General features: G+C 33.0%; 1 protein-coding gene across 2 annotated transcripts; it reads left to right on the top strand.

Annotated features, from left to right (window-relative positions):
- Positions 1-17: 17 nt before the first annotated feature.
- LOC132906656 (protein masquerade) lies at positions 18-14,701 on the top strand. 2 transcript variants are annotated; one of them, XM_060959023.1, is made up of 11 exons: positions 18-366; positions 5,084-5,394; positions 5,657-5,690; positions 7,122-7,582; positions 7,662-7,850; positions 8,000-8,123; positions 9,492-9,671; positions 9,874-10,129; positions 10,284-10,561; positions 11,021-11,175; positions 11,640-14,701. In XM_060959023.1, the coding sequence occupies exons 1-11, from the start codon at positions 249-251 to the stop codon at positions 11,805-11,807; spliced, it is 2,274 nt and encodes a 757-aa protein (XP_060815006.1). In that variant the 5' UTR covers positions 18-248; the 3' UTR covers positions 11,808-14,701. The 2 variants fall into 2 exon arrangements, with proteins under 2 accessions (XP_060815006.1, XP_060815007.1); XM_060959024.1 differs by lacking the exon at positions 18-366 and adding an exon at positions 2,946-3,015.
- Positions 14,702-14,757: the final 56 nt, after the last annotated feature.

Raw genomic sequence — 14,757 nt, 5'->3', positions numbered from 1 at the left:
CCACAAGTGGGCCCCGGTACCTCCTCAGTCAGTCAGTCAGTCAGTCAAACAAGTCTAACAGGCAATGCGGGCCCACATAATACCGTGGCTGCCGAACTCGCGGTAAAGTAGTTTGACACGCACGTGTTCGAACCGGGTAACGACACAGTGTGTCTTTCTTTAACTGTTTTTGCGGTTACCTTTTTAAATTGAAGAAAAAGAAGCGGAAAAGAAAGAAAAAGAGGAAGCAAGAGAGAGAGAGAAAGAGAATGAGGAAAGCGAAGATGATACTAAGAACAGTCCCTGGGGGCATCGTCCTTTTCCTCCTACTTAGCGGATCGATCGCTGCTCAGGACGACGATTCTTTGGCTGGCAGTTTCTTGTCAGGTAAATCAATTATTTCTTCTCACTTGGATACTATTGCATTTGTAATTATATACTCCTGTAAATTTAGCATTTTGATAATATTTCGTTCTCACTCTTAAATAGTTTTTTACTTTTATTTGCGTTTTTTAATTTTTACACGCAACATACACACATATACATATAGTTTGATGTATCACCTGCGAACAATAAATAATAAGGAATATCTAATTCAATCTTATATTATTGTATATATTTCTCGATTTATTAAATGTCTTTCTTAAATTTTATTTATCTATTTATTTTTCCGTTCTTAGAATGAGTTCTTCACTATATAATTTTATATAATTTTTAATTTATTTATTCTGCTTTCTCCTTCCCTGTAGAGAGATTTGTTATGTTATTTAGCTTATGAGAAAATAGAGATATATCTAAAGTATTGTCTCAAGAAATAGAAAGAATTTTCAGTTACCAAATTTGAAATGTACAATTTTTTCCCTCGTAGTTCAACAATTTTTGATCGATTATATAAGTAACAGCATTTAGTAAAAGTATATAGAAAATAGCTGCAAATAAAATTAGTTCGTTGCAGAGGAGGTTTCGAGAAATAGAAATTCGCATGCGTGAATGTATGCTGTGTACGCTTGTATAGATAGTATCTGGAAGGATGTGATTGTCCTACTTAGGAGTTGTACAACGCTATGCGGATGACGCTCAAGTTCACTGTTGGTGAGAAGGCCATTGGCAAACTTGAAAAGTACGCGATGATACATATGTATATACGACGTACGTAATTAGCAATTGTTCGAATTTCCTGTCTTAATGGAAAAAATGTGAACTAGAAAATTTTAGATGCTTCACTGGCTTGTTGTTACGTTGTATCTTTTTTTTAAATGATCAATTTTTAAATTACCGATGCAAAGATATAATTCAAACATTATGTAACAAACATTTTGATATTCAAAATATACAGGGTGAATCGTTTAATTGTATTACTTCAAATTTGCTTTAAAAGTGGTTATATAAAAAATCTTTTTCAAACAAAAGTTCTATGGTATCGAGGGGATTGTGTAATACAATAATTAATCTTTTGTTATTTCCCTTTTTTATTTGCATGTAAAAGTTAACTTGAGTTTTACAAATGTAACGTATAATACTTGCATAAATTATGAAGTTATATGGGTCAAAGAGCGAATAATTATTCTTTAAACGATCGTCTATATAAATAATTCTTGAAGTCAATGCAAGTATGCGATCGCAGTAAGTCGATCGTTCGTATCTTCGTGCATCGTTGGCAGCTCGCGATAAACTTCATTTTTCACATATTCTCGGAAAAAGTAGTCTAATGAGGATCAGGTCCGGAGAACGAGTCGCTTATGAGTCCTCCACGTTCAATCCATTGATCTCCGTAATACCTTACACATTCATTGTACACAGCAATTGTTGCGTTGGTATCACATTGTTAAAGGAGTTTCTCATGATAAATTATCTAACAAAGTGATAGTGTTTTAGATACAAAGATAGAACATTTGTGTCCTATTAGTGAGCCGACAATAAAATTTACTTGTCTGTAAGTTTGTAAATGTGAACGTGTGAATAGGATATTTGCTAAAAATATATTATTTTCGTTTATGTAAAATATCTTCGGAAACCATTGACAAAGTTTCGCAGGGTTTCCAAAATCTTCTTCGTCGCGATGTTTCACCTGCTGATAATGCATTCGTTGTGATCAGTGAATTGTATCGATTGCGATGATTGCTCGTAGCAATTACGGTATTAAAATCTCTTTCGTTTCTTACTATTTTTAGTCGTTTCACGTCTCGTATTGAGAAATTGCTAGATTTTCCAAATATTTCACTAAGCATTTAAAACAAACAATATTTTAACGCATACAGCGATTCGCGCTCATAAAATTTTCTTCACAAGCACCGTAAACGACCATCGTATCTCAGTTTTTCACTGTTGCTTAATTTCATTCATACAGAGATATTCTTCGCGTTTACTTTTGTAGTTTAATTTACTACCAATAACTTTGGTTTAGACGTCTAGTCGTGTTTGTAAACGCTCTAGTCCCCCTTTGCATAAAAGGACGAAATATCTCGCCACGCTAGGTCTTCGATGACACGCTTTGGACGAGATATCTCGCAATGCCGTGTCCTTCGTGTGAAATTCTGTACTTGGTATCTCGCGACGTAATATCGTTCGTGTGACGCTTTGGGCGAGATACGTCGCACATCTTTTCGTTAGAACTCGAGGTATCTCGTCCATAAAAGTCAATTCGTAAGGCACTGCGTTTGTGAACATCGAAAAACGGGGACGCGAGTTATTTCGTTCAAAGAGTCGCGCAAAGCGTCGCGAGATATTTCGTAGCGTAGAATAAAATGTTAATACTCGTTATAAAATGTTAATGCACATACTCGTCAAATATCTTTTTTTTTATTTTGGTTTTTTTTTACAATTTGTCCTGAAGGACATTTGGAAAAGTGTTATATCTTATTGGTGAAAAAAATAAATGTAGCATGTGGGTGGCTACCCCCAGTGGGGTGCCAGCTTCGTTTTTTCTAAGTTATATCTTTTATGCCGTCAAATATATCGTTAAACTATATCGTTAAAATTTGATGATTTTACGTTGGGAACATATTTCTAGTTCCGATGAAGATGTAAAGAAAAAGCGTAAATTAAAAAGCAGTTAATTTCCTTTGATCGGTTACCTCCATATAACAGAGAATTATCTTTCCATGCAATTTTCTAGAGTTGAAAAGACATAGATACGATGTTAACGCAATCGTACAAGGCTAATTGAATATGTGTACAGAATATAGATGTGAGTCTATTATCAATCTAAGACAATTATGTTAGAAAAGGCACGTATGGTATCAAAAACGGTCATGCGATTAAGTCAAGCTGTTTAATTAACTACCGTTATGTTTGTTTGGGCCGTTATGCCTGCTAAAGTGAAAACACCTAGAGGTCTACACTATGAGACGAATTTCTTGAAATTTACTTGCTCGATCATTGGAACGATCTAACGATAGTTGTTCGTTAGCTCAAGATAAAAAATTGTACGTTTTTCCTTCGCTGTAAATCCTTGATTTAAATAATATACATATGTTTTCAATCGTATGGCGCGTTCGTCTCATTTGTAAGAAGGTTGCGACAGTTGCAAAGCGCATTTGTGAAACGGCACAGTAAAAATTTTTGCCCAAAACACACTTTCTGCTTTTATCGTAGAAGAACTTAAACATGTAGTTTTATTTAATAGGCAAAAGAAAATAAATTATCATCACTTTTTAAATAAGAAGATACACTCCAAATTACATAGTCTGGCCTTATTTTAATCAGAGGAACTTCGTAGTCACTTTGATAAACATTTCACTCGATAAAGATGAAAAATTAAAAAATTCTATCCTTGCATCAATATCGTCTCATCGATATGTTTCTTTTGATCAATTCGACTCTCCGACCTTTTCCTCCTTCATTCGCGATGTCCTTTTCTACGTTCGGGGAAATCTCGAGCCTAATAATAATTAGGATCGATACATTGTATTTTTTGGACACCTGTCCAATTTTTACCGCATTTATTTGATTTCCGTATCGACAACATTTTTAAAGAAATTGTTTCCCAAGATGTCTTCTCACTCCGTAAATTGAATTACATCTTCATATCATTATCACTTCTGTATTGATTCATCATCGTGCTTTATGGCTGGTTGTAAATGTTTCGAAATTAGTTCCCCTTTCCACTTTCTTGATACATACTCCAACTCCTCTATCGCCACAATGAATGCTAAATTTACTCTCGTCAGCAAAGATAATTTTATTCTCCCATTGACTTTCTTTTGAATTAAGCTCTGTTACGAACTAAGATATTTTTCGTCTCTTGAATCGATGAATGGCCTTCTTCCGACAATGTATATATTTGTCCATCGTAGTCCTCTTCTTGCAATAATCCGTTTCTAATCATTTAACGTTTTTTGACAGTGCACTAATTCTGCGTTCTTTCTTCGGCATTGCTATCAATGTTGAAGCATTCATCCGTGACTTTTCCATAATTTTTTCCCATAATCGAAGAGGACAGTTTCAACGAATTATCAATTTCGTTTAGAAGTTCACCAACTGTCAAGATCAAATTCAATCACGCTTGACCATTTCATTTTATAAGTGGAGCGTAAGATTACGTATGCAGGAATTTCTCTTGACTCACCGTGCCTTCGCACCTGTACCCGATAGTTGATGTTGAATTTATAATACACGTGTTACTCATTATCGTGCATAAAAATATCTCACAAGTAATCTTCGCAATAAGATATTATTAAACAAATGTGGTTTCTATTGAGTCACAAATTTATAAATATTAAATGCTCGAGTATAATATTAGTAGGATTTCTACCACGATTGACACTCTAACTCTGCTAATTTTTTAATATTTGTACTAAAATTTAGGCGTACAGCTTTACAAACTTTCTTTAACAAATACACATTGTTACTAAATTGTAATATGTGAAATACTCCGTTTTAAATACCTTGAATGTTCTTAGATACGTAAAAAATCCATTTCCTAAAATTGTTTGGTATCAAGGAAGCCATAACACGTCAGTAGCGATCCTCCTGTCATGAGGAGAGATTTTAATGATATTTGCATCTTCAACACGAACGTAATGATCCAGAAATGTGGTGGAGAGGTACACAAAGTCACAGGAATTTAAATAGATCTCACGTGAATGTTTTTATTTTTTCTCAGGTCTGTTAGATTCCATAACAAGTACAGCGAACAGTGCAGACTGCCCAGGTGTGTGTGTACACGCATTTGCAACGTTAATATGTTACGAAGTTCTTGAGCATGTAGAGTGCCCTACTAGTATGCGATGTTGTATCGAGGCACCTATAAATGGTACCGGAACTTCTGAAAGTGCTGCCCCTCCTCACGACGATGACTCTACTTCAACTATTATCACTACCGTTAAGACAACGACAACTACGAGCACAACAACACCTTCAACAACTACAGCACTTACAACCGTACCTTCGACAACTTCCGTAAAAACTACTTCTGTATGTCCACAAAATCATGAATGCATGTTTGATATTTAAAACTTGACCACTGACGTCTTTAGCGTAGTTCTTATTACAGAATAAAGAATGCACAGAATGTTGTTTCTTTAAAAGTGATTGGATTCACATCGCAATCGCCTTGTTAAATAGTGGAATTATTATTGTTGAAAAATTTATACGCATACAAATAGATATACTCTCTAATATCTATTTTATTAAAAATAAGGACTAAAAGTATATAAACACTTTACTTATTTTTCAGGAAAATCAGAAAGAAGCAGTGAATAAAACATCATGTATGTATTTTTTATCTTTAACTATATATTAAAAAAGCGAGATATACAGGGTGCGCCGTTAGAATTCGGACAGAATTCAATTTGTAGTTCCCACCATATTAGAATTCAGATGTTTGTGCTGATTGACTCTGAAGTTAGTTAAATATGTCAATAAGTCTTCTATAACCTCAAAATGACAGAACTCGTTAAGCAAAACCCGGAATACGATAGAAGAGCGGCGATTATAGAAAGTCTTCGCGCCGGGAGAACGCCGGTCGAAATTATAAAATTCTTTAGCTACCCAAGATCGACGGTAATTTAATTTTGTTGTGGGCAAAACCAAATTTCCAGCAAGTGTTCACGTTTTGAGCGTTGTCTCAAGTGAGGGCGACGTCATGCCTCCGCACTTCTTCCAAAAAGGCGAAAGAATCACAAAGGAGGTTTATTTGGAGGTCCTGAAGACAGTAATAAAGCCGTGGATGGAAATTACGGCTTCTGGAAGGCCGTATTTATTTCAACAAGATGGCGCACCTGCTCACACAAGTCATCTTGTTCAAAATTGGCTCTCTGACAATGTGGACATGTTTTGGTCGAAAGATTTCTGGCCTCCTAACAGTCCCGACCTAAACCCATTGGACTATTACGTGTGGGGCGTTATCGAGAGACAAACTAATAAATGCAGGCACCCCAACGTCAACTCCCTACGAGCTGCTATCGAGTCAGAATTCGCGACAATTAAACGCGACCAGTTGAAGTCAGCGTGCTCGCGCTTTAGAGCAAGAATAGAGCAGGTCATAGAGGCAGAGGGTGGTTACATAGAATAAAAGTTCTCAGCAAGGACCCTTTAAATGAGATATAACAACATTTTCATGTGTTTTTGTGTATTGACTTAAATAAACAACTTTCTGCACAAAACTTCTTTTGTCCGGATTCTAACGGCGCACCCTGTATAATGAAATATAAAATCTTTATATACCTTTTAAGCTTCGAGTAACAATCCTTTTCAAGTTTTGAATTTTGTAAAATTATACAATATCTTTCCATTTTTTTTCTCTGAAATTAACAATTAAATTTTCATCCAACTGGTACATAATCATAGTTAGCGATCAGAGTGGGTATTTAATCGTCAATTAGATCATTGGTTAATTATTGCAATCTTCTCTCTTGTGAGATTCACGTTTTAATCTCTAATGAGTATCACCTCGGATCTCGTATGAATCGGTTTTAATTGTTAATAGTTTAATTTAGAATTGTTTAATTTAGAATTTACTAACTTTTAATTTTTAACGATTAATTTCTTCCAATCGTAAGCATCGATCAGTTAAAACAAACGAAGTAACTTTTACCAATGGCTTTTAATCAATTTGTGTCCAATCCTGCCTAAAATGAAGTCGTTTAATATTTTGCAATCAACGATCCAACAGTATTTATCACATAATTATTTTCTTTTAGCAAAAACGTGTTCAGGAATTTGTATGGCAGAGAGAATTGCCGATTACTGCGATGCGGTTCTGGTAATAGACACCCTTTGCAAGCCAGGATATAAATGTTGCGTATCCAGAGATGCGTTTGGGGATTCACCTCCGCCAGAACTACTAGTCATTGACCGAACAAATTCAAGTCGCATCGATGAAAAGACTGGTCTCAATACGTCTTACAAAGGTTCTTCACCTTTTACGACTGTAAGATCAAATATGATTACTTCTACGAGCGTAGCTAGCACTACGATAGCAACGACTACTACGATAGCGAAACAACCAACAACTACGACAAGACCAAAGATTACGGTGAGAAAGCCGTGTAAAGGTGAATGCGTTAGTGGCTTCTTCGCTCTTTTATGCGATAAAGTGGATGGAGAAGCTGAATGCCCTGATGATGGATCTTGTTGCGTTATCGACGCTTTCTTAAAAACTGTAAGAAAGTAAATCTGTAGAAAAATGAATATTTCTCAATAGACAACATCATATTTACGACCATAATCCGATTGAACAGGAAACGACAACAACAACGACAGTTGGACCAACCACGAAACCGCCGGAACCAAAATTACAACCATGTCCCGGATTTTGCTTGTTAACCATTATGGCAGCCTTCTGTGAACGGCCAAACGCAATAATAGCGAAGACTTCGACTTGTCAATCCGGATATATTTGTTGTGACAACACGAAAAGCTCGCCGCAGGTGATTCTATTTCTTTTTTACGGTAGAACCCTTTCAATGGAACGATTAAATTGAGGCAAGTAAGATATTGGATAACCCATACGAAAAAGAAAATTGAAATTACTCGCACATAGACAGTAAACGTAGTGATACCATCTTCTCCGTATCAGACACCAAGGCCAAGGCCAAGGCCCACACCGAGACCATCGATCACTACAGTTTCTTTACCACGAGACACACGCGCAGAGTGTCCTGGATCGTGTATTGTTTCCTATTTATCATTCACTTGTTTCAGTAAGTATTTACTCTTCTCTTTTGTTACTCCTACTTTATTCCTTTGAAAATTTATCGTTACCATAAAATGTTAATTGCGTATGTTATACAGCTAATAACTTCCTTGCGTTAATACATTTTTTAAAACTGCGTCGTATATTTTAAAACTGTCTTACTCTTATTTTCATCAATAACGTATAATATAAAATAATAATAATAATAATGGTTATAGACTCCCTTAGAAATTCATTCACAGATCCCTTATTTTCTTCTTAGCTTGTGGTAAATTTTATTTTTTATTTTAGATGTACTGTTTTTTAAGCGACTTTCAATTTTAAAGAATTTGCTTTGAAAGACTTAGTAATTTTAATTAAGGTAAACTACTGATAAACTCGTTAGCCGAATAATTAAAATTCAATTTACATTTCCAAAAAAAAAAAAAAAAAAAAAGAAGACTTCGTTTCGTCGATTCCGTTGATCAGAAATTACCCAGAATTCTAAATACCAATCCACTGAAGGTCAAGAGCACGCGTTTAATATTCTCTCAACGCACTTTTTCTTGAAAATTCCTTTTCTTCGGTTTGACAACGACACAGTACTTCAGGATTGACTATTCGCGATTATTGAATCGTGACAACTGATTTTCTAATTTATCCTTTAGAAACTCTTATTTTATGACGTTATTTCTTCATGCTATTGAGGGCGACAGACACGAGTTTCTAAAAACTCTGACTAAACAATTCTATCTTTTCTTGATGTGTTTTGGCATGCCTAAGCAACGAATAAAGTCTCCAAAATGAAAAATAATTTTAGGGATGATACCACGAATTATTTGATCCGCTTGTACACGTTCTGACGATAGTGGTTCTGTATTTATACGTAGCTACATTAACAGTGTATCAAAGCGACGTGATTTATTATTCACTATAAGGATGCAGAAAGTTAAATCTATCTTTGTTTGAGCCTCTTTAATTAGAAAAATGCTAACCCTCGTACAGTGCCTCTTTTTAAATCGTTTTGCCTTTTCTGACCTCCTTTATTTGAAAAATTCGATAAGGTAAAGATAAAAATTTCAGTAACTTGAAAATTTTAACTCTCTCCTTGAGTTTCAAGCTACCGAGATTCGACTTTATTATGAATTTTTCCGTTCTTTAAGATAATGATGCAGCACAGATAGCTTTGAATTTTTAAAAGTTATAAAAATCCAATTCATGACTCATACAACTGTTGTAAAATACATAAAATTTAATTAGTTTTGTAATATTTATCTCCATTCCTTCTCCCTATTTCGCTGCTCTTTTAAAAGTTTGTATAGAAATTTAATATCGGATTTTATGAATTTGTTACATATGAATAACATTTCTCATTGTTCTTTTTTTTTCTTTATAGGAAACGCTGAACTGACGAATTTGTTTAAATGTAAGAAACAAGGGCATCAATGTTGTGCTCCAAAATCATTGATACGAGAAATCAACGGTGGAAATTCTAGCGAAGCAATTTTGACTAATAGAAATGACACCATGTATGTTACTTCAAGGCCATACACAACACCATTTACAACAGCTATATGTAAGTTATACATTAATAACATTCAAGTTAAAGATTTATTCAAGATATTCGCACGAGCGGTTTTTAATTTATCTTGTCATTTTGAAAGATTTCGTACAACGTTACCATGTATTTATCCATAATCTTGTATTGTCTTTTAATACAGCAATGGAGAATTTAAGCAAAATTTATTTATATGTAAAAAATTACACTAACTTTGTAGATGAAACAACAACGATGATGACAACTATGAGAAGCCCCGTGTACAGTAAGTACGTGTGTGGTGTAAAAGGAACCTCCCGCGGACCGATTCAAGCACGTAGTCTTGAAAGAGGAGCACGAGTTGTCGGAGGAGAGGATGCAGATGCTAATGAATGGTGTTGGCAGGTTGCCCTGATTAATTCCTTGAATCAGTACCTCTGCGGTGGTGCACTCATCGGCACGCAATGGGTCTTGACAGCTGCACACTGTGTAACAAAGTAAGTTTTATCGTGATCAGTATGTTTTGAATTTTAATACGTTTACCACTATATAATATTAACTTACTTACTAATCTTTCAAAACGTTGTAAAGTTACAGACAATGAAAAGGTGGATATTTAAAATGATTATATTACCTCATTTTTACTTGTAGTATTGTACGATCTGGGGATGCGATTTATGTAAGGGTAGGTGATCACGATTTGACGAGAAAATATGGAAGTCCTGGTGCTCAAACTCTGCGAGTGGCAACCACTTACATTCATCATAATCATAACAGTCAGACTCTTGATAACGATATAGCGCTATTAAAGCTTCATGGACAAGCAGAGCTTAAAGATGGTGTTTGTCTAGTATGTTTACCTGCACGAGGGGTTAGTCATACAGCTGGTAAACGATGTACCGTCACTGGTTATGGATATATGGGAGAAGGTAAGATTCCATATTGTTTTTGTTCGTTATACATATGTATGTACATGTAGCAAAGCTCCGAACAAATTGAAACTTTTTAATAAAATCTTTCATCAAAGTTAGTAGTAAATAGATTTTGTTATTATGAACGTTGTCTGTTGCTTGTTTCTGTATGAACCAATTTCGATGAAATTTTCAGCATGTACATACGTATATAAGTTGACATAAATTAACATAAATTGCCAGGTATTTTATTACAGCGCGTACTACAACTGTGCGTAGTTAACTTTTACTTGATGAGTACAATAAAGAGTTATTTTCTTTGTGAAGTAAAACATGTTACACTTAATCAAGATAATTTCTACATAATTCTATCCACTTTTACCAATTTCATATTCCTAAATATACGTATATATTTTCCTATATTTTCATGTAGAACGTATATGTATTTTAATAAGGTGTGTCTACTTCTGTATGTAGCTGGTCCTATTCCGCTTCGAGTACGAGAAGCTGAGATACCAATTGTAAGCGACGCAGAATGTATACGTAAAGTGAATGCCGTAACTGAAAAAATTTTCATTTTGCCAGCAAGTAGTTTTTGCGCTGGTGGCGAACAAGGAAACGATGCATGTCAGGTAATATTAATTCTGCTTCACATATATACATACCATACAGTGAAATCTCTGTATTCGCGAAAATAACTCACAGAATCGATCGCAGATATAGCTGATAGAAGTAGCGTACACCACATACGATATTTATCTATGGCTCGTTTATTAATCAAGCGCAATTAGATATTAAGAAAAGTAACTAATAACTGTATAAAATAATACAAGTTTTGTGATAATGATACAATTCCTACGTGATAAAATGAAATGACTTTTACTTTTTTCTAAATAGAATGGAACGATATTTTCTACATAGATCAGAAATGAAAGAAATAATAGTTCGTACATTTCATGATATTTACTATTTATTTGTAAATATAGTTTACTGGTCAACGATATCTTTTATTGGTCAAGCTAATGCAAGCAAAAGCACTGTTTATATTTTACTTAAACAATTATGTATAATAATTGCAAAAGCTAATATTTGATAGGGCGACGGTGGAGGTCCTTTAGTATGTCAAGATGACGGATTCTACGAATTAGCTGGACTGGTGTCATGGGGTTTTGGTTGCGGAAGATTGGATGTTCCTGGAGTTTATGTCAAAGTTTCGGCGTTCATTGGTTGGATCAACCAAATTATTTCCGTAAATAATCTTTAGCTTTTTTATATTCTATTAATAAAAGTTAAAGTATTTATTTATTAAGGAAACATTGTAGTACCTTTACGCGCTTGATGACGTAACATCATTATGTTACGTATCCAGCAAAGATATCTAAGAAACATCTTTTTAAATATTATTTAATTATATCAATTAAAATATATGAGGAGAAAGAAAAATCTTTTTGACGCATGATAAGAATGCAACAATTCGTGCAAAGGAATTTAACATTGAAAATGTTACGATAATCGTACTATAATTATAAATATCGTAATACTTGATAATTACCTTTAATAATTAAAGGTAACTAAAAATTTGTTTTAGCAATATGGTTTTATATAACTAATGCAGTAAACTTCCGTTTATCCAATTTTTTGAATATTTGAATCACCACGCTTCAAACATTGAATTATTTTCGCCAAAGGTAACAAATACGTATCTATAATTTTTTGTGAGCTTTAAAGTCATAAAATCTTGGTAAGTAAAAATTACGTACTTTTGAAATACGAAAAACAAACGTAATTCTTAAAATTTTAATATCATGACAACAAGATATGAATAAACATTATATTTACTAGTTATATATAATATATTTTCTAAATTTTAATAAATCTTGTTCCTGTAATTATTCAAACATAATTTTATGATATAGGAAAAACGAAAGTTTATTGTATCTATCAATTAAATAGAATCTTTTAGAATTTAAATTTTAATGTCATTGGTAAAATATATATAATAAATAAGCTTAATCTATGATTTCCTTCTGGTAATTGTGCCATCAAGTGCGTCAATTTTAGATGAAAAAATGCTGTCTTAATAAAGATTCTTAGATAATAATGAAGATTATACAATAAATTATAAAATTATTGGTAGACATAAATTTACTCGAAAAACATTAATTAAAAGATTATATAAAAGTACAAAATACTCTAATTTTGTAAAATACTAAATATAATGTAAAAATACTAAACATTAGTGTATTATTACAATAATACATATATACGATACATATGTTAAATATTAATAAGATACATAAAACAGATTTGATTATTGTAATAATTATAACAACCTTCAGACATTTCTTATGAATTTTGTCGAGTATAGTCAGAGTGATTAAATATAAATCTTTTTACTATCGCGCATAATATATGTCTGCATATAATATGCGTAGAACTACATATATCATTGTGTCAGTTGCTTGTCACATATTTTAAACGTTAGACAAAATGTTAATAAAAAGATAAAACTTATAATTTTAATTTTTTTTGTGTCTTTACCAACAATTTTATAATTCATTGTATATATATGAGTATATATATATATGTCATTTATTTGTATTAAATGACATATTATAAATGAAAGTCAATTTCATAGAAATTAAAACGGTTTTGTTAAGGCCAAAATATAGTGATATTTAATTACCATAGTAGAGAATATATATATATATTTAATGTAATTTTTTTAATAATAATTTATGTAAGACATTGCAACTGATATATGTATGTATGTATGTTTATTTTATTATTATATATGTATATTCATCAGTTTTGTTTTATGAAATTGGCTCTTTATTTTATATATATGTTACGAGCGAAGGCTGCAAAACATACAAAATCGGTTTTGCACGGGCAATGTCAGCATTATGCAACGCTGCCTGGCAAAGTCTGAAGAAATATTTGAATACGGAATATAGTTCAATATAATACGAACAAAATTTACATTGCTCACCACTGCGTGAACAGTGTCGGGAATTATTATGTATTTTGTGAATTTTGCCAGACTTGAAATGCACATTGAGAATAATGATAAATCAGCGTGGGCAGCGCTACGCTAAGTTATACCCGTTTTATTAATCTCAGTCACACCATTCCTTTTGGAGCTAAATATCGGTATTGGATTAGGCATATAAAAATCTCCGACTCGCAATTCTTTCGCCAATAACATGGGAACGTACGCACGGAAAAATACGCGCGATAATAGTTTTCGGCCGTAATTGTGGTCCTATGCACAATCGGTGGAGTTGCTAGCCAGAAACTTTTATATATTTAATCCTATACCGATACTTCGTTTCAAAAGAAACGGTATGACTGACGTGGGATGAATAAAACTGGAAAAACTTAACGCGACGTTAATAATAATAGTTTCCGACATTGTCCACTCAGTGGTGAAATAGGTAATCCTTGAACTTGGACCATGTTCGTCATTGAATTATTTCCCCTGACTTTGCCAGACAGCGATGTGTGGTCTATAATGCTGATATAGCCCGAGCAAGGTCGACTTCGCCTGTAACATACATATACATACATTGTTCAATATTTATATTATGTAGATTCAGTATATTTGGGGACAATATCATATTGCTTTGTACATTATTGCATCACTCATAATGTATTCTTCAAGTTATAATTATAAGAATGTTTTATCGATTTAAAAAAAGAGTGAAAATATTAAATGTGAATATCAAAGTTAGTTATTAAGTGCTTTAAATCTATAAAACATTACTGTAAAACTTTATTGTAAAAAATCTTTTATAATTCAACGTAAATATTATGTACCTTTAAAAGCTAGACATTATTACAAATATAAATTTTTTATTACAAGTTAATAACATAACTTGTTATCGAATCTAGATGCATAAGAAAAAATTGCAGAATTCGGATTAGTTATATATTTTTTGGTCTACAGTCTACAGTAGAATTTAGGCTGATATAACTTATTTTTAATGTCAATTATTTTTCCACAAATGCAATATAGGAAGATAAAACATTAACTTATAAAAATTGTAACATCAGTCCGATCGAAGCAATTAGCTTCCCAAGATGGATCACTGGATTAATATGTAAAAATTACAAGTTATTTTAAGGACAAATATAGAGAAATTCAAAATTTTATAAGTAATTCAACATTATTTGTGAAACCTCATAGTCGAGAATCATCTGTTTTCATCTTG

The sequence above is a fragment of the Bombus pascuorum genome, chromosome 5, assembly GCF_905332965.1.
Source record: "Bombus pascuorum chromosome 5, iyBomPasc1.1, whole genome shotgun sequence".
In the NCBI taxonomy this organism is placed as follows: Eukaryota; Metazoa; Arthropoda; class Insecta; order Hymenoptera; family Apidae; genus Bombus; species Bombus pascuorum.
The sequence above is the reverse complement of the archived record's forward strand: the minus strand, read 5'-3'. Positions and strand labels throughout refer to the sequence as shown.

What these genes read in the sequence shown, in the direction of transcription:
- LOC132906656 (XM_060959023.1), top strand. Translation starts at nt 249, where the DNA reads ATGAGGAAAGCGAAGATGATACTAAGAACAGTCCCTGGGGGCATCGTC. An exon ending in AGCAGTGAATAAAACATCAT is followed by an intron (nt 5,691 to 7,121) that starts GTATGTATTTTT and finishes ATTTTCTTTTAG; the next exon opens with CAAAAACGTGTTCAGGAATT. An exon ending in TCGACGCTTTCTTAAAAACT is followed by an intron (nt 7,583 to 7,661) that starts GTAAGAAAGTAA and finishes CCGATTGAACAG; the next exon opens with GAAACGACAACAACAACGAC.